The sequence below is a fragment of the Seriola lalandi genome, unplaced genomic scaffold (genome assembly GCF_002814215.2).
Source record: "Seriola lalandi dorsalis isolate HSWRI2012SDOR001 ecotype SW California unplaced genomic scaffold, Sedor1 jcf7180002054791, whole genome shotgun sequence".
NCBI lineage: Eukaryota > Metazoa > Chordata > Actinopteri > Carangiformes > Carangidae > Seriola > Seriola lalandi.
In genome coordinates, this window is record NW_019525344.1 from 402,623 (window position 1) to 430,331 (window position 27,709).

At 39.3% G+C, this 27,709-nt stretch overlaps 2 protein-coding genes across 2 annotated transcripts; one reads left to right on the plus strand and one right to left on the minus strand.

The window, feature by feature from the left end:
- Positions 1–978: 978 nt before the first annotated feature.
- Positions 979–12,680, plus strand: c6.2 (complement component 6, duplicate 2). The gene is made up of 18 exons (XM_023425605.2): positions 979–1,138; positions 1,812–1,986; positions 2,219–2,375; positions 4,012–4,156; positions 4,403–4,544; positions 5,133–5,271; positions 5,666–5,836; positions 6,101–6,344; positions 6,552–6,674; positions 6,795–6,961; positions 7,103–7,328; positions 8,374–8,542; positions 9,192–9,303; positions 10,152–10,284; positions 10,457–10,651; positions 10,853–10,940; positions 11,087–11,331; positions 11,911–12,680. Exons 2-18 carry the CDS (start codon positions 1,841–1,843, stop codon positions 12,090–12,092), a joined length of 2,784 nt encoding a protein of 927 aa, XP_023281373.1. The 5' UTR covers positions 979–1,138; positions 1,812–1,840; the 3' UTR covers positions 12,093–12,680.
- A 1,124-nt stretch (positions 12,681–13,804) lies between these two features.
- LOC111669342 (complement component C7-like) lies at positions 13,805–25,210 on the minus strand. Its single transcript, XM_023425608.2, has 18 exons — positions 24,944–25,210; positions 24,758–24,819; positions 24,487–24,562; positions 22,883–23,024; positions 22,383–22,521; positions 22,119–22,257; positions 20,981–21,109; positions 20,572–20,815; positions 20,165–20,278; positions 19,845–20,011; positions 18,660–18,888; positions 18,258–18,429; positions 17,795–17,882; positions 17,486–17,618; positions 16,257–16,448; positions 15,370–15,466; positions 15,070–15,251; positions 13,805–14,915 (listed from the first exon to the last, which is right to left on the minus strand). Exons 1-18 carry the CDS (start codon positions 25,007–25,009, stop codon positions 14,737–14,739), a joined length of 2,550 nt encoding a protein of 849 aa, XP_023281376.1. The 5' UTR covers positions 25,010–25,210; the 3' UTR covers positions 13,805–14,736.
- Positions 25,211–27,709: the final 2,499 nt, after the last annotated feature.

Here is a 27,709-nt window from a genome sequence, read left to right on the forward strand (position 1 = left end):
GGGTTGCCTGGTAGTCAGCAAGCGCAGGGTTTGATAGTACTAAACCTGGCAACCTCACATTCTCAAACAAGTCTGCAAGAAGCCGTGCAGAGTCACTGCACATGGCTGTTAACCATGAAATAGTGCTGGCACAAAACTCCTCCAAAACTACAAATTGCTGTTTCTAACTTATATGAATTAAACAAATAAGATACAATATGTTAAGTAGTGAACTTGAGAGTTGGTGTTATATGTTTAACCCCATGTCTAACTATAGCCTAACTCCAGTTACACATGAGACTGACATTGGTTTTTTTTTCAGAAATAAAGCAAATAAGAGTTTATCCCAATTTCCCAACAAAGAAACAGTTTGCTTGGGAAATAAATTCCTGTCTAAAGTTTGACAATAACTAAGTTCTGTTGTCTTGTTGCCTTGTTAATTATTTTTTGAGTCATCTAGACTTTCTTTTTCTTTTTTTAATCACAGAAATCTCTATGGCATATTCGTTTATCATTTATTCCCAAATCTTGAAAAGAAGAGATTTACAATACAATTACAATCAAGACATCTAACCAATTCATACTATTTTATATTTTAGCCTAATACATGACAACAGCTTTTAAACTTTTAAACAATTGTATCAATTAAGCTGAATTCACGTATGTGCTTTGTACAAAGTGGACCAGAACAATGTGTTCATTGTGTTAAGTGCCAGATTGTGCAAATACTTGGACAACTACAGAAGGAGTGAAAAGAGTAACTCTAGCTGTCAAGTCTTGAAGACATAACATCTGGTTTGTTTCTGCAGCTGGGAAACTCCAGAGCTTTTTACTTCCCGTAACAATGAGGGCCAAGCGGGTTATGTAAGAACATTATTTATTACTATGTACTATTATTATTCGCAAAAAGTAGATTTTCTTGGATTCTGATTGGGCAATGCAAGTCTAAAACTGACTGGATGCCCTTGAGAGATCACTGGGAGAGGTTTCATATTCCTGCTGTCAACTCAGACACAAACCTCAGTGAGGTTCAACTCTGTCTGCAGTGCAGAGTCAACTTACTGTGGAGACTCTCGACTCTCGACTGATACACAGTCAAACACAAGGGCTGCTAAGTTATATGCTCCAATATCTGCTGAAGAGGACGTCACTATATTTGGTGAGTCAGATTTACATTTTTCTTTTTAATGTTAACTCAGCTTTAGAAAATCAAATGTTGCATGAATAAAAATACATCAAACTGCAAAATGACCCATAGTTCATTTGTGCTATTTCATTTATTCTTGACTTTTTTCTTATTAAATGCCTTCTTATGCCCCATGTAAAAACATAAAACTTTGAATTCACTCTGTTTATGAAAAAGTGTGAAACCAAAAACTTACATTGCCTGAAAGGTATATATTTAATGCAAATGAAAAACATGTAGTGTTGCCTAAATCAGTGTTTAACATGTTCAAGATCTAAATGTCAAGTACTGAAAGCTGCGCTGCAGTGAAAGTTTGCAGCATTTTGGACTATAATATAGTACAGTACAGTAAAGCACAGTAGATGGTAGTTATGGGTTTGGGTTAATGTATTCAGGGTCTGATCATCATGTTGACATGTTGATAAAGGTTTGTCAGGATGGGTCTCTGTGGAAATCAGTATTGTTTGTAATGCTGATATTTTAGAGTGTTTATCAAAGTACAATAAAGTTTCAGTATAATAAAAATAAATCCAAAACACATCTCAAATCCAAACAAAAAATAAAATAAAATAACAATCAAATAAATAACCATTTTTGCTGTGTACTGCAGTATTTGATTCTGGTCTGCTCATTGAACTATTTTCAGAGTTGGTAAAACCAGTGTGGACTCTCCTGATGGCTCCTTCCAGCCAGTTGGTCCTGCTGCTGCAGCTCCTCAGCTGCATATCAGCTGGTCTGGCCTGTATCTGTGAACGATACTCCTGGGGTTCCTGGTCCGCCTGCTCCAGGACCTGTAACTATGGTACACAGCAGAGAGAGAGGTGAGACATATCACACATGCAGTAAACATAGTACAGACACAGCTGAGACCAGACATACAGGTGAGACGCACAGCACAGACTGACAAGCCAGAATTAGGTGTATATTTTTTTGTCTTCCAAATTTTCCAAAATAAAACTGAAAATTTAAAGCAATTGTTGTGAAATACAAGCCTTTTACAGATTGTCAACAGCTGCTCTATGTAAAAAGGATTTTCATACTTTTTTTTGGCAGGAATTTTCAAATGGATGACTATTACTGGAAGAGCAGCTGCCAGCAGCTGTGCAAAAAATACGACATTAGATCCTGTAATGAGCAGTCCTGTCCAATCAACTGCTTGCTGACGGAGTTCGGGCCGTGGTCTGACTGCTCAGCCTGTGCCAGGAAACAGGCAAGAAACCCACAAGTCACACTACAAAGAAAACACTGACATATTCCTTCTCTTTGTCTCAGTTCTATGCCACACCTAATTCTCTGAGGGCTGTGACAAAAATTGATTGATGCTACTGTCCCACAATACAATAAATAAAGAAGATGGTGAGGCTGCTGCTAGAAATTATCAAAATAATTTCTGTTTTGTCTAAGCATATTAAAAAAAAGTGTTTAATCTTTAGAAAAACATTTTGCCTTGTGACAAAATAATCTGAGTTTAAAGGTCCACTTTCTTCATTTCATAGCTTTCGATCATATGTCATCGTCTTCATTCAGGAATGGATTTTTATCCATAGCTTAGTGGCTTCATTGGTCTTTCATGATAATGGTCAGTTTTACTAATGCTGCTCATCACTGTCCCTGAGACACAGTTACCCAGCCTGACGTACTTTGGCTGTCTTGTCAGGTAATCCACAATCTAGTACGTGCAAGGATCCACCCCCATCCCATCCAGCTTGTCTTTAAGGATGGGGGGTTGGATGGTGTTAAATGCACTTAAGAAATCAAAAAACTATGTACTATTATTATTCGCAAAAAGTAGATTTTCTTGGATGCCTATTGGGCAATGCAAGTCCAAAACTAAACTAACTTTACTAAACTTTACTAAACTAAAAATAATCCTCATGTAACTACCTGGCTCATCCAAATAAGAATGGGCCCGGTGGAGCATGTAAAGGACGGCATCATCCACTCCAATATGTTCTTTGTAGGTGAACTGTAGGGGGTCTGGTGCATGTTCAACCTGTGGCCTCAGAAGGTGGAGAAGCAGGCGCTCCAGGGTCTTCATGATGTGTGATGTGAGGGCCACCAGTCTGTAGTCATTTAGGTACTACTTTAGGTACTGGAACAAGACATGATGTTTTCCACAGGATCAGGACCCTCCCTGTTTGTAGGCTTAAGTTAAAGATCGGACACACACTCCCTAGGCCTGTTGCTTTTCCAGGACGTAGCCTCTTGAGCTCTGCCCTCACCCCCTCTGCTGTAAAGGACAGGAGACTTGACCCCAGTGTACAGGGAGTTGCAGCTGCAGTGTCAGGTGGTGAGGGAGAAGCCGTAGGAGAAGCTGCAGCTGAAGCAATGGGAGAGAGAACAGGTGAGGCTGTGTCACACCTGTTGTAGAACAGGTTGAAGTTAAACCCGTAATGAGTTTGGGATACAGGGCTAACTTTTGATAGTTGTTACTCACATTTATTTATAATAATAATACATTTATTTTTGTCTGTCAGTCATTTTTGATAGAGCAAATAAAACAAAGCAGCCAAACAAATCCGTGGCATTCTTTCTACAATGGAACTCAAATATTGTTCAGAAAGTCCATCCCAAATGTGTTGCACTTGCAGTTTGCTTTGCTTTCACCTTCTGTCCAGTTCATTCCGAACCAGCTCCATATGGTTTGAGTCTGGCGACTGTGCTGCTCTTCCATCATGTATATGTACATAAACTATAAAATGAAAATGAAACTGTCTAAACTGTTTCTGTGGCAATTTGTTTCAAGTGCCCATTGATGGTCAACATGATGGTCAAGTCTGTGACTGAAATCTGTCAGCACACAGCATTTTAAATCGCATTGTCTCCCTCTCATGCCGTTTCCATAGTATCGAACCCGGTCCATCCAGAGGCCGTCCCAGTTCGGTGGGTCGGCCTGCAGTTCGGAACTGACAGAAGAGAGGGACTGTTACCCCTCAAAAGAGTGCCACTTACCACCCATTGACTGCGAAGACAACTTCAAGTGTGATACTGGTAAGTAGTGCTTTTCCTTTCTTTTCTTTTTCCAACATAACTGATGTGTTATAGAATAAATGGTAAGGTGTCACACATACACAATCCTTTAAATACGATGTTGTAATAGTAATAGTAATTTGTATTAATTTCTTTATAATCACAATTAACGGTCTTATTGAGGCAGTCAAGCCAACACCCACTCACCCTCCCAAAAACACACACACACACACACACATACATCTAAAAACACTCTTTCTGCTGCAGGACGCTGCATCAGCCGAACACTAACATGCAACAGACAGAATGACTGTGGAGATAACTCTGATGAGAGGGACTGCGTCAATCCCTCGATTGTATGTCCAACCCCGAGGAGAGTTGCTCCTGGGGCAGACCTGGTGGGCAATGGGTAAGCTAATAGTCAAAAGGTCACTGCTGAGTTTACAACTTTAGTTTCACTGTGAATTGGCTCACATTCCTCCCTGCTGTGGTCATAAATTACATTCCCCTCTGGCAAGTGCTCTGCTGTCATGTTTCTCCTCAGAGTTAATTATCGGAACGTCTTGTATTTTTGCATTGATTATGATATTCTTCCAGCTCTGAATGCTTTTGTACCACTGCTGTAAACACAAAATTCAAATGTAGCCTGACTGGTATTACATTTTTGATTCAATACCAATATTGATACTTGAAAACATCAGATGACAAATATCTCACAAATATCTACCAAATTAGTATTTCTGTTCACATGAACACATCAAACAAATATGTTATTACAAAGATATGTCTAAGAGAAGATATCACACCTGAACAATAAACAATTTCAAAGTTGACAGTAACAATAAAATAATAAATTGCTGCTTACAAAGTATCTATTGCTGCCGTTCACTGTTGGACATCTTCTTTTTGCATATCAGTGACAATCTGATATAAGACGTTTAGCCTCCCTGTGTTGTGCAATGGATTTTAACTTTGACTCTTTGATTTGTGTTGAAAGGTTCGATGCTCTAGCAGAGGAGCCAAGGGGAGCGGTGCTGGACAACATGTTTATGGGAGGAAGCTGCACTATCAAGAGACCTCCAACCACAAATCTATACCATCGAGTCCCTTACAACTTTGAGAGCTTTGAAATTAAGGTATTGTTATTTTGAATACTTGATTGTACAGCATCTCCACCATCATAACAAAATAACCCATCTCCCAATCAGAAATCAGCTGTCAGGGACATGATATCAGGCTGAATAAAAGACGTGAATTATAATTATTTTAATGGTATACATTTTCGTTTGTAGTAAAATAATGCCAGTGAAACTTGGTACAAGAGAATCATTGTTGGCTGTGTGTATTTTTGAAACTACCACTAACAGCAGCAATGGTCTGAGATTTTATCCTACACCCAGAAGTTTTAAAATACTAATTTGAAAAATGTTTTTCAATGGTTTGCAGAAAATGCCGTCTAAGGAAAAGTACAATTTTGTTTTGTTGTTACTTTGGAAACCTTGGTTTACACATATAGTTGTGGTTGCACAGGTCGGAGTGGTAGAGGACTTCAGTACCGAGCCCCAGCGACTACACACAGACGCCATCATTATGAGGGCACCTCCAACTCCAGACACAAAAGCTGCAAAAGACATCCTTGGCCTTATAGCACTCCTTCATGGCCAGCGTTACAACAAGCCTTTTGAATCTTCAAAGGCAACGGTAAGTGACTCAGTAAACACACACGTATTGGTAGTGATACAGTGTAGTGTAGTGAGGATATTCATTCACAAAATGAATTCCCTAATCCCCCATCCCTACATAAAAATAAAACATAAAAAATGAGGACCAGACACATTCTCCCCATTTAAAAAAAATGTCTTCACTGTGAAGGTCTGAAACACGGCCCCCACATTTCTGGTTGAAACTATACTCTTCTGCTTAATTTTTCTTCTTCTTAATAATTTCCTATTTTTCCCTGCATAGGACTCAACGTTTTTTCGGGTGCACCAGGTTCTGCCTGTGTCCACATTCAAGGTGAAGGAACCAGGGGATGTCGTCCTGTCGCTGCCTTTCCTAGAGTTCCTTCATGCTCTTCCTCTTGACTACAACTACGCTCTCTACAGGGAAATCTTCCAGCGCTTTGGGACACACTACTATAGCTCAGGGAAGCTGGGAGGCCACTATGACCTGCTGTACCAGTACAACCGACAGGTGCTCACCACTTCAGGTACAACAGCACAGCCTAGTGGACAGAGTTTAGAATGACAGGCTGGGCAGCAGTAGCAAGCTAAGAATGGCAACCTCAGAATGTTTGGGGTTGATTCATAATGCTACCTAAATGTTAAAATAGCATTTTCTTCTAACATACTGTCTACCTGGTACCTTTGTTTCTGCGTCAATATTGCTCCACACTCTCACACAAACTCTCTGACAGGTGAAACACTAGAGCACACCTCAGGATGCCTGAAAACAGAAAGCACCTGGACCATCATCGTCTACACCGAACAAAAGGATGTAACCCGATGCACTAACACCAAGATCACTGAGAAATATCAAGGTTACATCACATCAAAAAATTTCTTAATTCCTGACTCTACTGGTCATGGTTTACTGACTGTGAAAAGAACAGTGACCTTATTGTCACCATAGTCTCTCCCACCTCTTGTCTTTGGTCCAGGCTCATACATTCAGGCATCAGAAAAGTCTTTCTCTTTGGTGAAAGGAGGCAGAGCCAGAGAGGCAGCAGCTCTGGCCTGGGAGAAGCAGGGCTCTCCTCCGGACAAAACTTCCTTCAAGAACTGGGCCAAGTCTGTTCTTGACAACCCGGCTGTGGTTGAATACAAGGTTAAATTGAAAGCTCCTCACTCAAGCATCAGAAACATCTTCAATCTGATAATCAAAATGTGCCCTGAAGACAATTGACCAAGGAAAACAATCAAAGATATAAGTCAAGCTGACGCTCTGTTTATGTGTGTGTTTGTCCAGCTGCTGCCTATCATAGATCTGGTTCGGGGTATCCCCTGTGCTGTAACAAAGAGGAGACACCTGAAGAAGGCCCTCTGGCAATACCTGGAAGAATTTGATACTTGCAAGTGTGCGCCGTGTCCCAACAACGCCAGGCCCGTTCTCTCTGGCACAGAGTGTAAGTGTATTTGCCAGACTGGCACCTTCGGCACCAACTGTGAGAAACGGGCTCCTGACTACACTTCAGGTACATGTGGACAGCTGCAGAACACTGTAATATTCTCTGTAATCAAGTGATTAAGTCATGACAACACTGTTGTTGGTTGATGAACAAGAACACAAACACAGCAAAAGTATTGACTGGTGAAGTGGAAGGATAGTAGTGAAGTGGTTTCCTGATAGCCTTACCGTTGCTCAGTGTAGGCAACAGAGACATAAGAGTCTCCAGGCACACAAAATGTAATCTACTGATTTCATGTACATGGACATGAATTGTCCATTTTTGTTGTGACAGTCAGAATGACCTTTGGTCTGTGAAATAGTAAAGAAATCTAATGTTGTGATTCCTGTACATTTACAGAAATTTTCCATTGTTTTTCGTGAAAGAAAAAAATATAATTTTAGTGACCACAGCATTATTAGACTTTGTAATGGTTGTTTAGGCATCACACTACTTGGTTAACCACAGACTGAACTCTGGATGGAAACCCGGGGCTCAGGTGTGAAAGTTGGCCCGGGTGAACCAACCCTACCTCCATTTCCATTTTGTGCTTAGTGTCATGCAAGGCATGGACAATCCGCTCTTCAGAAACCTGTGTGTGACATCACAGAGTCTACATCAGTCCAGCTTATGGTTTTAGCCCTGCTATCATAATAACCCTACATTGGCAATGTCATGCACCTTGTTTCAGAATGAGAGCTTTAACATCTCATGGCCTTGTTTCTGTTATTGTAAATTGGCTGTGGATTTTTCTAGTCCCCATAGGATGAATCCTTATAATTTTGGTTACCTCCTGACCTTTTCCTCTATAACCATTAGGCCAAAACTTGCACTTGCACGTACAGAAGAAATCAAAATCTAATGAGCAGATTGTTATTAAATATTTTGATCCCATTTGTGGTCCCCAGTTGAACCTTTTGATTTCAATGACTCAATAACCTTAAGCCCCACTATTGATGGAAATATTGTAAAACTTGAAAATTCCCTCCAACACTTTCAAATTGTTGGATATGAAAAACACTGCAGCTGGCAAGTCTTAATGGTTTTGTGGTTTGGTGTTTCATTTCCACAGAGGAGGTGGATGGTTACTGGAGCTGCTGGGGGCCGTGGAGTAGCTGTCGTGCCTCCATGAGGAGAGTTCGGACGAGGCTGTGTAATAACCCTGCCCCGCTCAAAGGTGGCCGACCCTGCAATGGTCCTGACACAGTTTGGGATCAGTGTCACATCTCCATCTTTGCGAGGTAGGTCGAACTGTTTAATATTTAATTTACTGAAATATAACAAAACCAACAGATACAGTCATGAGAAGTCACATTTTTGTCAGTTAGTCTTGTTTTTACAGCCTAACTTTCCCCATGGAAAAATTACTTTATCTTAAAGGATCCTTTGTGTAAGTTTTGCTACTGCTATATAGCCAGCATTAGCATTAACAGCTGTTTACTTACCAGTCTAGAAGAAACGTTGTGAGTTCAGCATTAAACTTAATTCCTTTACTCACCAAGAGCTGTCAGTAGTGGAGAGCATCGCCAATGTTAACTCTAGTCTTAACGTTAACCAGACAGACAGACAAAACACCAGCAGAAAACATCACAACAAATGCAATGCAGATACTTACCTCCGGCTCCCGGGAAGAAATCATGTTGGGCGGCAGAGAAAACTAACAAATAGCCCCTTTAACCCTTTATGATGATCAAAACTTTTTTTTTTACTAACTGAAACCTTCTAACTGACATTAGCACTATTAGCACTATTTCCACCCTACTATCTGTAAATACAAATGCACTACTGCTTCTACGCCCTTTTAAACTCAAATATACAACATTTCTAGGTTTTATTTAGTGTGTGTTACTTGAGATTTCTAAATCTTGTGGTTCATGTTTTCTTGTCCAGACAGGAGACCTGTGAGAACGATAACGATTTCACTGTGGGCACGAGGGAAAAGCTGCCTCCTGGTGTGCAGGGCTGTCTGAGGCCACAGGCGCCTGCCAACAGCTTCCTCAGGGTAAAGTCTAACACACCAGCCTGCAATTAGTAATTGAAATGTATGTAAGACACAGAAGCTAAAATTAATTTCTTATGTTCTCTGTCAGTATGAAATCTAATTACTGCCAGTAAACAAAATGCATGAATGGAAAGGTAGGAATAATAAAAACAAAATATCCATTTGTATCGCTTTATGAGTACGACTATTCATCATCTATAGGCAGTATGTATGTATAAAATATAAATATTATTTAACACACTCTTATATAGTTGACAGTAGATCTTGAGTTACTCAAGTGAAGCCTCAGCCGAAGCATGAATATTACACTTTCCGAAAACAATTGTTCAGTGATTAATTATAACTATAATTAAAATAAAATGATAAATTAAAAAGATATTAGAAAATGCTGAATTCAATTTTGCAATGAAATTATACATGATGAGAAAAATAAAATGCAATAAAAATTAAAAAGCAGTAAGCAGTAATTAAGTTTATTTATAAAATATTTAATTGTCTTTGTTCTGTCTATTAATAATAAATCAATTAGAATTACATTTTAACATGTAATTGAAAAATTTACATTAAAGGATTTTAAATTTTATTTTATGTTATTCATTTACTCATGTGTCTGCCTGTCATATTCCATCTGGTGATTTATTTACCTAATGATGTCATCAAGTTTATATCAGATTGGACTTGACACTTCAGAGAGGGGGTTGTTTACCAGACAGGCAGGTTCCAACAAAAGACACTTTAGAGCTGAAAAAATTATGAGTAGAGGAGAAACTAGATTGATGCCCAGGAGGGTTTATATTTAGAGCCTTTCTCACTTTTTTTTCCTTTTTATTAATTCCCTCCTGTGACAGAAAGCAAAGGAGTATTATAACTTTGGTGAGGATGAGGAGTTCCAGTGCGTCACCGGATTTGAGCTGGAGGGTTTTCAGTACACCAACTGTCTTCCTGATGGAACCTGGCCTCAGCCAAATGGAAAATGCATCAGTAAGTTTGTTTTCTCACAAGACCACTGAACAATGATCTAAGTAATTTGGTAACCACGTCTAGTATAGTCATGGTAACATGACTTGAAACTGTTAAGATTAACTTGAATATTGCACCTGCACCTGATATCTATGCTTATTTAAGGTTCACATCTGTCCTCCTGTACCTCTAGGAAAGGTCTGTCTGCCTCCTGAGATCCCTGCTGGGATGTCACTATCCCCTAACAAAGACGAGTACAGAGTGGAGGAGTCAGTGGGTTTGAACTGTAACCAGAGAGGCCTTCTGCCTGTGCCACTAAACCTCTTCAAATGCAGCAACAGTCTCACCTGGGAGCCTCCATTACCTGCTGACCTACGCTGCACTGATGGTACAGTAGATCACTCATTTTGAGCTCCCACGTGAATTAAGGGTTGCACATAAAAAGTGAGTGGAAAGCCAGCGTGCACCAGGACCCTTAAACAGAAGCAGTTCAATGGAATTCTAACATAACAAGATGTATACATGAGCTTTTTATATAAAAATACTGAGTATGTTTCTTATTTGTTTTCTTACGTCCTCCTGTGTGTAGAGCAATCGTTTATTCCAGAGGGTCAGTGTAGACCAGGAGAGAATCTACAGGGTTCTCAATGTGTCTGTATCCCACGAGAGAGCTGTCTGTAAGTCTTTAAGAAGTCTTTTATCTAACTTTATTCTATTTTTTCATGTTTTTCGATGTATTCCTATTTATAAGTGTTATAAAAACCTGTGTGTGTGTGTGTGTGTGTGTGTGTGTGTGTGTGTGTGTGTGTGTGTGTGTGTGCAGTTCACAACCAGCAAATCTCTGTGCCCTGAACGTAAACATCAGCACCGTGGTGTCGATGTCCTTCTGCTCCTTCCTCTCCGGTCGTTGCCACGGTGATCCGCTATTTTTCATCAGCAAGGGCACGTGCGACAAGGTCGATCTGGGGCAACTGGAGTGGGCCAAGTTCAGAGCCGAAATGTCCTCTAAGAGCACTGTTCAGGTGCCCTGTGATCTTGACACCTGCTATGAATGGGAGACTTGCTCTGGTGAGTTTGACATGAAACCGTTCTTGACCTTCAGTTTGCTGTCTGATGTGGTCGAGCTTTTCAGGAAGTTCACACTGATATATTTCAATGATTTACTGCAAAATATAACATTTATTTCTTTTACAACCGAGGTCTTATTTTTGTATCTTTTGCTGTCATTCTGATGGGTTATGATGACTCTGTGCTGTACAATTTAACCTCCTAAAAACTAATAATGTAAGTTAACAGCTGTTAACTTACCAGTCTAGAAGAAATATTGCAAGTTCGGCTTCAAACTTCATTCCTTTACTCACCAAGAGCTGTTTCCAGTGCTGGAAAGCAACCCTTATTTCTATCATGTTTGGCATGCTAACCAGCTAGCTCTGGGCCAGTCGTCCCGCCTCCTAATTAGGATTTTCTGATAGTGTAAAGGAATGAATGAATCACTCAAAACTAGTCAACATGATTTCCTGATTCATCAAATATTGAAGCTTCATCAAGCATAATTATGAATAGAAATTAGGAGTGAATACTTGAAGACTTCACATAGTAAGTCAATATCAAAGTGATTTCCTAACATTAACACACATCTCTCCTCAGCATCTAAGAAGTGTGTCTGCAGATCTATCCGGGAGTGCCCCACAGATCAACAGCACGCCTTCTGTGTGAAGCTGAAAGGGATCCAGACGACTCGCAGTCTGGAACTTTGTCCTATGGCCTCTCTCAAATGTGCCAGCCGTGAGTTTGAGATTGTCAATGAAGGCGCGTGTGTGTCCAGTTGATCTGTGCCATAACACTCAACACTCAAATAATGTTCCACCACTGCTGGAAAAACTGAAAATAACTACACAGTTTAAAATACATATGATTTCACTAAAGGCAGCTGCACTGCACTGTGTACTGGAAACACAGATTTAGACACTATAGACATATAGTACAGCATGTTACTCTTTTAGAAAATACATTATTTTTATAAAGGCAAACTGTACTGGAAAGCAGGTATACCAAAATCCAAGCACCTGACACATCTCAGAGCCAAAAGCACACTTAATGATGGGTGATGGAAAGCCAAGTCACATAACTGGGCCTTAAACAGATTGTTTAACATGTGGTACACAAATTCATGAAAGCACAACCATCTTTAAACTTGAAGATATTGTGGAAGCAAAACACTGTGACAGTGCTTTAAAAGGTCACTAGTTGATTTGCCAAGAAAGAGAAAAAAACATGAATTTAGTGATTCAGTAAATCTCCTAACTCTGTTGACCTGATCTGAGCCACTTTAGTCTGTCGAGTCTAATTATAGGAATAGAGTTGAATATTTACTTGGCTCAATGTTCTTCACGTGTAATAAAAATATTTCAAAACAATCATAAGATTGTCATTTTTTTCACTTCTTACAGTATTTATTTCTCACTGCACTTGCTCACAATTTAAGCATCTATTTACTATTTTGATTTCACCTCAGAATATTTTTCTTTTTTTTTAATTATATCTTTATTTGGAACGGACAGAAGAGTACATCTACATGGCATCAACAATACAGCAGAAATAAATGCCATTCCAGTTTTTGTTTTAAATACAGAAAATGTGCAACATCAGACTCAGGGCTTATAAATTCAAAGAATGTACAGTCACAAATCAGGGGTCAGACCCTGTTCGATCTATGCAGATCACACTCTCCTGTAGTGACATAAACTACGTGAGATTGGTGTTAGATTCAAATCAGTGGGAGCACAGTTATCTCTCAGAATATTTTTCAAACCGTGAAATACACATTAATGTGACCAAGCTATATCCAGATACTCAAGACTGAGACTAAACTGGAACCACAGACAGATACCTGTATATCATACTTTTATATGACTTCCTCATTTGATTAAATGGTATCAAAAAGGCCCTGTAACAATATTTGAATGGAGACCAAAGAGAATGCAGAAAACAATAGTAAATAATTATTACTGGTAGGGCTGCAAAATTAATCAAAATATAATCGAAATCACAATATGGCCAAGTGCAATATCCAAATCACAAGAGATGCAATTTTGTTGATAAAAGTAAAATGTATCACAACATGGTAGTGCATTGTTAACACCATACGTGTTGTGGTACAGCCTATAAATCATATTCTGCCGACGTAGGGGAACATGCTTGTTTGGTACAAACCCCACCAAAAATCACATCATCTTCATTTAAAAAACAATTTCAGTGAAAATGAAATGCAAGAACAATCATTCCAACTAAAAAAAACATCTTTGGCAGAACATTCAGCTCTAACGACGGGGCTACAAAAATGCCTACACAGCACATATTCTGATCAACCTGGCTAATCCTTAAATGCAAGTTTTGACATCACACAATCAATATAAGGTGAAAGGTATTTTAAAAATAAACATAATTTGAAGTCATTACTGGTGATTTGAAAAATTATTAGATGAATGACCAAGTAAAATAATAATTGATATTTTAACAAAAGAGATAAAGAGAACAAAAATGCAATCTGACAAGAGTTTAATTATCTTCCTTTAACCAAAGCAAAGGCATTTATTTCAGATTTTGTCAAACCTTCAGAACAGAACATTATTGCTTCTCAAGCAAATGTTGTCAATTATCCGTCTCCACCTGGGCGTAGATTTGCATATGGGAGTACAGAATTGTTCCTACCAATCTTTGAGTGAAGTTATCAGTGCTGTTAGTTCAGACCTCCAGGTTGGGTCAAAATTTTGTATTTCAGATGACTCTCTTTCCTCTATTGTCTGAACTGAACTGCACAGCACACATCATTTAGTTTTGTCCATGTAAACACGTTTTGTACTTTGTAGATATCATGCAACCAAAAAAGAGACATCAGCAGATTTTTCACTTTCCACAGGAAGTAATAGGTAGTGAACTATCTAGCCTGTAGCTACATTAAATACCTGCTAGCTACCTAACATCACTACCCTTACATTATTAGATTATTAATAGTGATGCATCACTGGATTATATTTTATATTTTACTGTTAAATGTGACATCAAGGGGAAAAGGGGAACTACAACACTTGTAGGCCTACTGAATATAAAAATGCGTTTTTTCTCACTTTTCCATTAACAAGTTATTTCCTAAAGTTTACTTTCCTTTAGTCTTTGATCTGTTATTGTGTAAAGTTTTTATTTAAATGTAAATACAGATCTTACATGTTAATCTTTGTTTGGCTGGGTTGTTGTGTCCCTACCAATGTTGAGACCAAACCTATGGACCAAACCTATGCCCTTGGTCCTCTATGACAAATATAGAAAGAAAGCACAGGATGGCAGAGGAGCCTATTTACATCATTCAAGTTAAGAAAAGACATTAGCTTCTATTTACAATCATGTCAGTGAGGGGAAAAAAAACTGTCCGGTTGCCAGTGTGATACTTCACAGTGAGTAAAACAACCACCTTCTTTATTCTGGACAAGCCTCAATTCCGATCACGTTCAGCTGCTCCCCAGCACACCGTCTGGCCCCCACCTCGCATTCGCTCATCGTCGTGGCAACACTGCCAACACCAGAGTTAACGCACAGGGGGGCGGAGTCTTTAGGGCATTCTGACGTGTTTTGGCATACGCACTTCCTTTCTGATTCTAGAAATGAAAAAGTAATGATAGTAGTCACACACTCATGTTAGAGGATGAAAGGATTTTTCTTTTGTCTTTTTTAAAACTTAGGTCTTATTTTGGTAAGAAATGATCGACAAAACTACAAAAATGAAGTTGTAATGAAGTCCAGCAGACTCACCCTGACAGACTGTTCCTGGTTTGCAAGCCTCGCAGGATGTGAATGTCTCCTCTGGCCAGGTACAGTCGCTGTCACTGGCCAACGTGAAGCTCCGTCCCAAACACCGAAGAGCCCCGAGCTGACAGACGCCGAATAAACGGGTTTGGCTTGAGCTAAATCTGGTACACAACTGCAGAGAAGTCCTACATGAAGACAATATAAAAAGAAATACAGTATCTCAATTATTATTGTGCTTTTACAACTGAGACTGGACATTTCCCTTTGTAAAATGTGGAAATAAATCTCAAACGTCATACTCACGAGCACTCGAATGGCATTTTACACACACACCCAGTTTTTCCTACATTCTCCCACAGTTTACACTTCAGGCCGGGTGGAAGAGAGGGAGGTGTAGGAGCTGAGATGAAAGCAGAAAGCTTGATTAGTGTATTGTGTATACCCCTCAGAAACACCATTGTAAATTGACTGCCAACTGACTGATTGTATGATAAAGTGTTCGCTTGTAGGGATGAACAAAAGAATCATCACTTAACTCTGCAGTTCCCCTCAGCCCTGTGGAGCTTTATAGCAACATTAAGCTAAGCTAAGTTTTGGTTTCAAAGTGTATCTGCTGAATATGCAGAAGGAAACTGTTGATAACACACCACATCAACTTAAAATGTGATACTATATCAGCATTGTGTTCACAGCTTGTTTGCCTGCCCCCAAGTGGCCAAAAAAGATCAGTTACTAGGTTTCATTCAGATAATTTGGATATAGATATACACACTAAGTTGAGAATGTCATATAGAAATGAAGTTGTGCGATTTATTCATATCCTACATACAATCACAAATTACTGTAACATGAAAAGTGCTATGTACATTATTTTTCAGCCATTTCTTTAAGTTTGGGTTAGTGGAATACATAAGAATTAGGCTAAGCTCTTTTGAGGCTGCAGTGATTTTTGGTCACTAGTGGGCAGAAAAATGCCAAAACATGCTGACAGACACACAGCTCTCTTTGAAATGATCACCATATGTAGTTGTCCTGGCTAACATGATAGCAAACAGAAGCCTGTTTACACATCCAGCAGACGCAGAGCAACATTATCATCTCATTTGAATTGTATCTTTGTCCATCTGCTGTCAGCTAGTCTCCGCCTGACGCTTTACAGCAACAACATCTGATTATGAGAGCAAATGTACCTGCTTTACAATGAGCGCCTGCTGGAGAGGGAGACCACTGCAGACTGGGGTTGCATAGGATCTCTGACACTTCACCATCCAGCACTGACTGCGCAGGACAGGAGAGAGACACTCTGTCTCCTATCTGATAGGCTGCTTGGGTGGGCGTGGCTATAACTTCACCGGTGAGAGGGGGAATCCCACATGTGGAACCTGGGACAGGAAGAGAGGAATTTTGAGCAAGAGGAAGTGAGGAAAACATAAAAAATATTGTGATAGAGTGCCGCAGGGATGGCGTTTTTCTGTAGGCCAACCTGGAAGTTAGCGTCGCTCTGGTTCCCTCGACAAAAAGCCAATAGGATTTTTTTTCCTTTGGATTACTGCAGAAAATAAGCTTACTAAAATAAACATACTTACACGTTTTGTTCAGCTTGATAATCTTAACAAATAAACACAACATTTATGATTCTTGAAGCCTACATACAATTTCCAGAAGTAAAAAGCTAATATTAGGCTAAAAACCAACTATACCACGGTCACATGACTTTAACGTTACCACCGCTAAACTTCCAACTTGTGGTTTGATTTAGCTCTTACCTACAAAAGCCTTTCCTCTCTGTAGTTTTTTAAGAGCGCAAGTATAAACACAACAAGGCTGTAAAGGTGAACTGGTGGGTAAATTGGTTTTCGTGTTCGGGGTGATGATGTTTAACGTCCCCAACAACCTCTGTAGTCTTATTTAGACATTTGTAAGGATGTAGACATAAAAGCTTAAAGAAATCAGGACTGGGGTATTTACTGATGTATTGTATGGTCTAGAATAAAACATGAAAATGTCTTGAGCTTGTGTTAACCACAGACCTTATTTCAGCCATCTAACCAAAAACCCATTCAGAAAACCCAGAGACTTCAGGACGAGGGAACAGGAAGTGCTTCAATGCTAACTAGTTTCAAGGTTTTAGGACTCATTCCTGTGGAACTCTAATCCTAGACAGTTATATCTTGTGGGTGCACAAGAGTGAGCAGTATAACATCTATAGAATTGGGTAACCTGCAAATGAATCAACATTTGCATAAAAAAGACACAGTGACAGACAATCATGCTGATTGTCTCGTCTTACCTCACCTGCTTCTTAGCCAGTGGGCCAGCTTCGACTAAATTTAATTGAAATCTGTTATAGTGACATATCCTGCTTTTAAACAAACGATAAAACAAAAAAACAATTCTTCTTAGTAATGCGAAGACATACTTTTACAAACTCTTGTTTCTGTCGTCCACCTCTGGTTTTCAGTGCACCGAGACACAGCGTTTCCACTGAGGTGATGGCCACTTATGCAGGAGTACTCCACTATGTTTCCAACCAAGTAAAAATCTCTTGGATTCTGAGAAAGAAATACAACACTTAATCACCTAGATAAAAAAATAACACAGAAACTAATTACAAAAAAGATTATTTTCAAACGAGCTACAAGTTTAATACAGTTTTGGAACCTTTTCTATCTCTGAAAACAAAAAGCCAAAGATGACAATAATGGAAATATCGCTTTCGGAGACTCACCTCAACAAATCCATTCCTGAGGTTAGGAGGTGGACCACATGTCTTAGGTGGAGTCACAGAGAGACTGAAGCACTGAGGCTCCATCCTCCTGCACACACAGTTTACAATGAGAAAACTCTCAAAGAGCATCTCTGATATTTCTAAAGTGTTTGGATCAGATTAGACTGGGAAGAAATTATCATTTGATTTGATCACCTTCAAATCCATAACTATGATCAAATCATCAAGGATATCAACAATACATTTCTTTTGTGGTCATGAAGATATAAATGAAATATGCAGGTATGTGCATTTGTTATAATCAAGCTTTGAAGGCAGAAATCTCCCATTCTGTGACAATTGTGGTTTGTACAAGATAAACTTCATATTTCAAGTTAAAACCTTTTGACAGATTTAGGGTTAGGGGAAAGTGTCTGCTCTACTACTGCGTGACAAACAAGTTGTTGTGTGTTCATGTCCTTACTGTAAATACTGGATCTCTGGCTCCTCACAAGGACTCTGCTCCTCTTGCAATCCAGTGCAGTAGCGGCCGCCTCTGCTGGGAGCGGGATTGTTGCAGCTGCGAGTCCTCAACCTTTGACCATTGGAACAAGATCCCCAGGATGACCAGCAGCTCCAGCTGCCATGGATCACCCCTAGGAGAAAAAACACAAAGATTCTCTTTTGTGTTCTGTGTCGTATGTGAAGGAGTTGGTCACGCTGACTGGATGCCACGGTAACATAAAACTTCAACATAACCCCTTTAACTTTTGATCATTTTAATATCTTATCATTTGATTAGTTTAGTTGATTTGTTAAGTTTATATAGATCTTATGAGAATAAATGAGAGACTAAATAAAAATGTTGCAAAATACTTTTGTTTACCTGGTTGCTCTCCAATCACAGCTCCATTCTCGCAGGCTCGTCCGGAGGTTCCCGGCCGGCAGACGCAGCTACACTCGGAGCCTGTCAGCTGCGGCTCTCCGTTGTTCTGGCAGGGCCGGCAGTGACAGGGATGCTCCTCCACCAGGTACTCCTCTGTGGCTCTTTTCAGGTGGAGCTTTTTCAAACCTGCACACTGGACCTCCTTCACCAGCTCATACAGAGGACGCAGCTGTAAAACAATTTACAGTTTAGAGTTTCCGAAGGAGCAGATAGAAAACACAAAGAAATACACTGACTACTAGACAAGGAATTTATCCCGTATTTTCCTGTGTTTTATTTGAAGTGTTGATCCATAAGAAGATATATTTGTAGTTTTAAGAACCAAAAACCATCTGTATACATCTCCTCTCTCAGGCTTCCAATCAGAAGAGAGGAGGCTCTGAGCCTCTCTTCTGATTGGCTGTCTGAGCAATAAGAATAGAGCAGATTTCAGGTAAACACTCAGAGAAACCAAATCCTGGTAGGTTGGATGGTGAGTCCAGCTGGGTGGGGCTTAGGGTGTGGCTGAGAGCAGTGACTGCTTTGTTGTGACATCACAAAGTTACAGAAGTCCTGACGGCTCATTTTAAGGCTTCTGAATACAGGCTGTGTGCATTTCCCTGTGGAATGAGCACTTTGATACTTAATTTCACATAATATTAATTTCACAGTATTAATATAAGCGCTAGACCTGCTTTATAATCAAAAAGACATGGATATCTACCTTTATAATATATGGGACCTTTAAAAAACATCCTAAACATCTGACAGACAAAGTTTCAGGAGTGTTAATTCATACAATTATATATAAGGATACTAAAAATTAATTTTTTATCTTTTATCTTTTTATTTTTATTTTATAAAAGAGAGAGTTTTCAACCAATTCCCAGAGTTAATGTTAAGTTAATTACCTATAGCTAGCTAGCTAATTTCAAAACTCATGGTCACTGCCTCCACTTGTCTGCTCCTCTGTCTGAAATCAAGGAGCCAGCAGATTCACTTGAACTGGATGATGTATCACTACAAAATCAACATGTATGGCAAGCAAAGGTAAGGGGAATAATAGCAAATAGAAAATATCAAAAAATAGCTTTTTAATCAATCGGTCGTTCAGTAAGATATAATCAGCTGTGTCGACTCTCATACCTTCTGGTCTATGACATCAGGGAAGTCTTTGACAGATGAAGCCCAGTTATCATAGACCTCTCCATTAGCTTCTGGATTTTCCAGATCCAGAACAGACAGAGCAGCTATGAAGGACAGATCTCCACCAAAAATGTTGACCTTAATGGGCATCTTATTTACATTGTGTCCTGTAGACAAATGACAATAAAAACTACAGCTCAATCCAGTGTGTATATGATTGTCAAGCTTAATTTCATCAATTCAAATCCAATTGAAATAAATGATTTCTTTGATTCTCCACTGTGTGGTTTGAAAGTCTAAATATGAAGGCTTTCACTCACCATGGCTGGATGATAAAGATTTTGTCAGTTTTTCACAGACAGTTTTCACTTTCTTCCTGAAAAAACGCCGTTTCACTTTTCTCCAGCACTTCTTGTACTCAATGTCTGTTGTATCTTTACACAAGCAACGCAAGATCAACAGATTTAGTACTCAGTACAGTTCAAAATGCTCAAAATATCAGCTGGCCGACACCAAATTTTGGCAAATATAGAATGTAAGATTTATTTAAATGCTTAAATAAGTCACAATTTTCAAGCTTTTGTTGCTATTAACATCAATACTATGTGTTAAAGCCAATGCAAAAATACAAATTCACAATATCCCCTAAATATATAGCACATTACATTCAACCCCTTTATATTTTACATGCTGAATCAAGTCAATGAAAAAAATCAAACGTTCTTACTGGATGAAGCGAGGAACTGGCGGTCTATCTCCAACAAGGCTTGGTATTCGCCTCCGAGGGAGCCCTCAGAGAAGTAGTGTGTGCCGTACGTCTGAAGCAGCTGGCGGTAGGCAGAGTAGTCGTATGTGAGCGGCAGCGAGGACAGGGCCTTCCAGAAGCCTTCGGCCAGGGTAAGATACTGGGGGGCAGAGTTTTGGAACTGTGCCAGCTCCACTTTATTCTTCAGGATTATCAATCTGTGGGCCTGCAAGATAAAGAAGGTAAGACTGGGATGTCATTTCCTGGTTAATTAAGACCTTTAACCCAGCTAGTGACAAGGCCTAAAGACAGCAAGTCATTCTTAAAGTTCGTCCAACACTTACAGTAAGAAGGAGGCTACAAAATAATGAGCTATTTGTTATATCATCACCTTAGACCCAGTGACATCTCTGTGGAAGGTGCGGCGGTCATGTCCCACCAAGGCGTTGGACTGGATGTGTTGCATGTAGGACCAGGAGCTTTCGTAGGATTCATCATTCTCATCATTGTTTACTTTCACCTGCAGCACAAACAAAGGCAGCAACGTTCAACATTTGCTTTCAGTCCAACCCAATACTCAACAACCATTCCATGGATTGCCATAAAAATTTTGCTCAAGCATTCATGTTCCCCTCAGAATGACTTCTAATAATGTTGATGGTCCCTGGAGTCATCTAACACCGTCATCAGATTAAAACTTTAATTTGTCCAATACTTAGTTTATGACAAAATAAAAAATACCTGCAAAAGTGAGATTCTTAGCCTCAGCTGTACATTGTGTTTAACGCTACTAGCAATTGCTACCGTGCTAACATACTGACTTGGTAAACACAACTCCTCCTCAACATTAGCATGTTAGCATTATCATTTTGCTAATGTAAGCATGCTGACATTAGCCTTACAAAGCTGTTAGCATGGCTGTAGACTTTTGTTATTATATTGGTTTATTTAACAGGGACCTAAGATGTATTAACACACTATCTCCATAAATGTGCCAGAGTTAGCCAAAGATCAGTTCTCCCTATGCAGAAAATATAGTCTATATAATAAAGTCTATAGTATAGACTTTTCAAGCAGCACCTTTACTTTTCTCCACACTATGATCACGTCACAATACCACTTCCTGTCTCTAAGTCACATGTCACTAAACTAACCAATCAGAGGCGAGAAGGCCTTAGACTGAGGTAATTAAAAGGAAAACTAAAGAGATGGATTCAGGAGGATACTATAACTGTTTTTAAAGATGCAGGTGTAAATATTTAAAATTGTCAATATGTAAATAATAATGGTGGGAACATTAGTATGTAAATAGTAAACCGTATAAACACTGACTGTACATATATTTTGATAAAATTAACTCCAATATACAGTATGAATCAACACCTAAACCTTACACTATCTTGTTAATCATGGTTTAGTTTCATCAAGCGTCACCACAACGACCCAGCAACTAGCTCAACTAAATGGAATGCACTCATTTTTACTGTTATCAATTACACCTGTGCTTTTTTTCAAAATGGTCAACTCACCTCAAAGTTGTACCGGAGGATGTTCTGTGGCAGTCTGTAATAGACTTGGTGGTCACCACTGAACACCTTCCTGCACTGGCCTCCAAAGCTCAGAGTGTTGATCACACCTGCTCTCAGTTTCCCTGTCAACACGTCATACCTGTAAAACGGGAAACAACAAATCAATTTGATGGACTTCTTATCCAACAGTTGACTACATGGCATATACTCATTTGCAAGTAGATAGTAAGGACCCAGTTTCCTGGTGGTGGTGGAGTGACTCACCCTCTGCCTGTGAAGTCAGAGTTGGGAGGCGTTTTGTGAAGGTCACATGAGTACTGGCTGTTGTCACAGCCTCTCTCATCCAGACCATCCTCACAGTCCTGGTCTCCGTTACACAGAAGAGAGCGGCTGATACACTGACCTGCATCAGGGTTTCAATAATACGTTTTCATTCCACATTGCAAGAGACATCATTTACAGAGAGAAAAAAATGAATAATATGGATTATTATATCTGTAAAGTTTTTTGAATTATATATTTTGAGATTAAATATAGATAGATAGATAAAGATAGAGATATATTGAGGGAAAACTGCATTAAAACCTTAATCAAAAACTTTAACCTTAACTTTAACCCTGAAAAACTCAAAGCACAGAAATAAATAAATTAATGAAGATGTATAGAGGCACTTTTGCTGTCATTTGAAATAGAAATTCTTCCTAATATGAGAAAATATCTGAGGCATTTTAGTCTGATACAATATACAGTAAGTTGCCACATACCCGAGGTGCAGCGGAACCTGTCTCCGCATCCTGTTTCCAATGGACATCTTTTCTGTGGGACACACGGTTGTGTTTGTGTTGCCTCTCCTGAACATGGCACACCCCCAAACTGGGCATACACTTGCACGTGGCGAGTACGCACCTGAAAAGGAAGCGATTATACACATTGAGTTAAAGAGGAGATCAAATGCAAAGATGATCAGTCGCTCTACTTTCTTCTGACCATTGTGGTGGCTCTATTTCAGGTCCCAAATGATTGTATTTTTAATATAAGGTATACTTTTATTTTTAAAGATAGAGACAATTGCTATTAGATGTCTTAGAGATTTTGAGAGTATGATTCACTCAGGAGATACAAACAACTGATTTCATCACTCTAGTGAGCCTGTCTGAATATCAAGAGACTCTACATTACATCCCGACCCAAGTTGACAAACTCCATTTTTAGGCCTCTCCTCCGGTGAAAATCAAGTTTTTAACCTTATTAAAATGTCCATGATGTTTTTTATATAAAGAACGACATATCACGAGTGAAAAAGGCCATTAATGCCATGACTGAGTATTTCCACCTTGGAGTTACAGTGAAGCAATTACAGTCTCATCAAAACAGATTCATACAGTGAGGGTTTCATACGTCATGAAACTACAGAACCAATCTCATCAACTTGTGGGGACGGGGGGCGGGGCTACATAAACCTGAAACCTTGTTAGTACAGAGACGGAGAGTTTGCATTATCATAGGGTGACCCCAGAAATGTCCCTATTTTAAATTGTGAATTAAAACCAGGCCGGACAGAGTGAGTGGGCAGCAGAGACATCAGACGGACAGATGTCTCGTGTTGTGCTTGTTTTGACCAACAGAGGTCACTGATGGCTCGCTATAGCAGCTTCATATCACTCTTCTTTTACTACTAGCCACTTGCTCACCATCTTGATACTCTCTGCTGTTTCAGTTAGCAGCAGTGGTGGGAGGGGCTCAAAACCTAATCCAGCTTTCTCAGTGGGGAAGTAACAGTAGATGTGCTTCCAGCCCCAGTTTTTGATTAATTGTTATTTTTTTATGTGGGAAAACCATGTTAAAGAAAATATGAATCATAGCAGAGAGTTTTTACATAGTTTAAGACATGTCTGGAAACAAACAAAAAAAAATGCTAAAAAAGAAAAATTTCAACAATCAATTTGGCTGTTCTACCTCCTGATGTGACCAGGCCTTCAGATTAAACCTACAGCATGATTCACACTCTGCTCAGTGGATTTATTTAAAAAGGTTGACATCACGACCATCAGACACCTTTGGATGTTTGGCCATTGTTGTAATAATTTGTGTGTCCCACTGCATTGTGGGAGCAAAAACCTGTTCACACACTTGCATTGTGGGGACTCGCCTGTCATCCATGGGCAAAACCTGGGTCCCCACAAAGTTGGTTCATTTACTGTATCTTATTGTTCAAACTTGTTTTACAGTAAGGGTTTAAATGATGTAGGTTAAGGGCATTGAGCGTTTAGGGTTAAGCTTTGAACACACCTTCAAGGCAACAAATATAAATATACACAATATCCTCATAAGTAAAATATTAGTGTGTGTGTGTGTTGCTTTGAAGTACCTTTGTGCTGGTGCAGCCATCACACTCAGACCACTCTCCATAAGCCCCCCATCTGCAGTTCACAGGCTGCTGACAGCTGAGAGGAATGGACGTTAACATAATTAAAAACATTTATGTTATATTATTCTCTCGAGTGAATGTTTATGAACCACGGCGCCAGTGATGTAACGGTTTATGTAACCATTCCCTGTTTTACAATGGAAAATAAAATAAAAGATGCTCCCCTGCTACGACACAACCTTAAGCCAAAAGAAAAATTTACAACACCTACCAAACTGGAGACAGACAGATGTGCAACGACACCAAAGAAGACAGAGCTGCTGCCAAATGCAACTGTGAAAGAAAATCAAGAAGACAGGTTACTCAGTCTAAATGATTAAAAAATAGGAGAAGATCATTCATGATGAAAACACACTGCACTAAAACGATACTATCCACTTTTCAATATTAAAGCAACCTTCATGATGTGTTCCTCAGAGTCCAACCTTCTCTTCTGGTCCAGCACCCTAACATCCAGGGTCATATAATCAGCAGTGGAAGGAGATTGTGCAACAGAACCCCAAGTTCAGGAATTCCCACAGTGAGGAAACTGGTATTCATCAAGTCTGAACCAGATATGCTCTGCCTCCGTTCACACGCTGAGTCATGAACAGGGAGACTCTGTTCTTTTCCAGTGCAGCTTCAGTCCAAGTCCTGTCACATTTAGTTTTGCTCATTTGTTTTGTCCAACGGCAGTCAGCCCATTAAAAAAAAGTGCTGTATCTTGCGTAAAGAAGCATGACGGGAGACGTTGCGACACAATTGTTTGTCCTCAGTGAGGCGGTCAGAATCTGAGTCTGCACACTTTAGTCAAAGGTCAGAAAAATCCTATTTTTGCACACGCATTTGACCCTGTTGCTGTGTAAACATGAATACACATGGGAATAACACACATCTTCATCTGTAATACCGAACTATTATTACTTTTAATTTAATCCACATGTCATATTTGCAGCCAGGATCACAATATCTGTAATCAAGCCATCCAGAGTTATTTATAGAGCAGTATTCATAGTTATTTTAACATTTTTGGTTTGTTTTATTATTTTAAAATCTGAACTCAAATCTATAGATAGATATTCTTCTACTGCTTCTCCCCCCTTTGTTTCCATTTTTTCAATATTTGAACCACCTTATTCTCAGTCTTGTGTTTAATTGATAAAATATGCTTTAAAATGCCTTCTTACTCCATCGATCTTCAAACGCTGTTGATATCATTTCTCATCCACCTCTGCATAGACCCCTCAACAATTTGAAGGGGATTTTCAATCTGAAAATATAATGTACAAAATTGAGAATAATAAAGTTTATTCAGCAGTTATCAAAGTCAGACATTACAAAGGGCAGAAATACTTCAAGGGAAAACAGTGAAGAATTTAGGTCAAATAGGAAGAATGACGCACAAGATAAAAAAACAGATACACATTAATGTGCACACATACTGTACATTCCCACTTAGTGTTTATAGGGTTTTAGTGTCTTAAATTCTTTTGAAATCCCTTCTTTTCATCTTGGGCACAACTGAAAACATGATGAGTATTTAATTATTGTCTGTCACTTATTCATGTAGACTTCATCTCATTCCAGTAAAGAAAATGCAACTGCGACTAAAAGAAAAGAAGACAAATAAATATCACCCATAAACCAAAAAACACAGAAAAACCTCACATCTACAGAAAGTAGAGAAACTTTCAGTTTTCTTTTAAAAACAACAAAGCTGTGAATCACAGCTAGAGAGAGCAGAGATCTGTCACAGGCTGTGACAGATGTGACACAGCTGAGAGTCACAGCTTTGTCACAGCCTGTGACAGATCTCATGCAGTTTGTTTCAGATAAAAGGACCAAAGTCAACAAAAGCCCCCTCACCAGATCTGGATCTCATCCTATAGGTCCAGTCAGAAAAGCACCAGCTGATGACGGGAGAGGTGTGACTGGATTACAGTAAAGAGCTGGGTGTCCTCAGAGGCCCAGGTGTAGCTGCCCTCTAGTGGTGACTTCATTTCCTCTGTAGTGTCCAGCGCCACAACACTGATCTCATACTGTAGCTCCTCAGTATGTCAACATGTTTAAAGGCAGGCAGTGTGTGTGTGTGTGTGTGTGTGTGTGTGTACTGTGTGTGGTTGTGAATGCTGTATGATTCATATGATCTCTTTTTTACTTTACATATCTATACTACCTTTTTTGCCTTAACTTATTCATTTCCCCACTCACACAATAACACGCGTGCATCTCCACCTGAAAATGAAGTGAAATTAATGAATAAATTCATCATTTCTTTTAAACCTTTTACAGAGTTTGGTTGCTGGCCAGTCCTGGTTGGAAAATCTGGATTCAGGGAATGACCTTGCTTCCCACACACAAGACAATAAGAGCTCAGATATCAGCAGAAACCTAATGAGGATCATGACGTCAAACATGTGTCTGACTGTCTTATTTTGGTCTGCTCTATAGACTTGTGGTCTGCCGCAGTGCCTTGAAGCTACCACTGTGAGGTGGTAAAGATGGAAATGATCATGTTCTATAAATAGTGGATTTCAGTGATAGATCAATTTCAAGGTGATCACCTGGGAGCGAGATAATGAATAATCAAATGCAACATTCATGAGCTCTTCATGCACCAGTATCAGAGGTGGACAAAGAACCTGTAGAATAAAAGCCTGTAGAATATGATACAAAGTCTGTAGAAATGGCCATAAAAACATAATTGAATCAACAAACGGACAGCCATTGTCATTTTCATATTTCTTTTTTTAAGGCGGTGAAGAAGTTTGGTCGTGGTAAACACAGCCAACATTTAAAACTAAAGGAATCTTTCTTTATTTTTAAAACTTCAAGCAGGGACTTCAGATAAGGCCATGGGTGCTCATGGGTGCCTGACGGACAGGAGTTGGCTGTGATTGGTTTTTTTTCCAGTGACAAACACAGCACATGACCTATCACATTTTCAAAATAAAATAGAATAAATTCTGCTAAAAGCTCTGCTTCATAGAAATGTAGTGGAGTCCAAACTACAATATTTATTTTCAGTGTAGTGGAGTAAGAGTAACAAGTTTCCAAAAATGTAATTCTCAAGTAAAGTACAGATACTGGAAAAATATACTTAAGTACAGTAGTCAGGTAAATGTAGTTTGTTACTGTCCAGCCCTGACCAGTATAAAACTGCCATGGAGACACAAAGGCACCA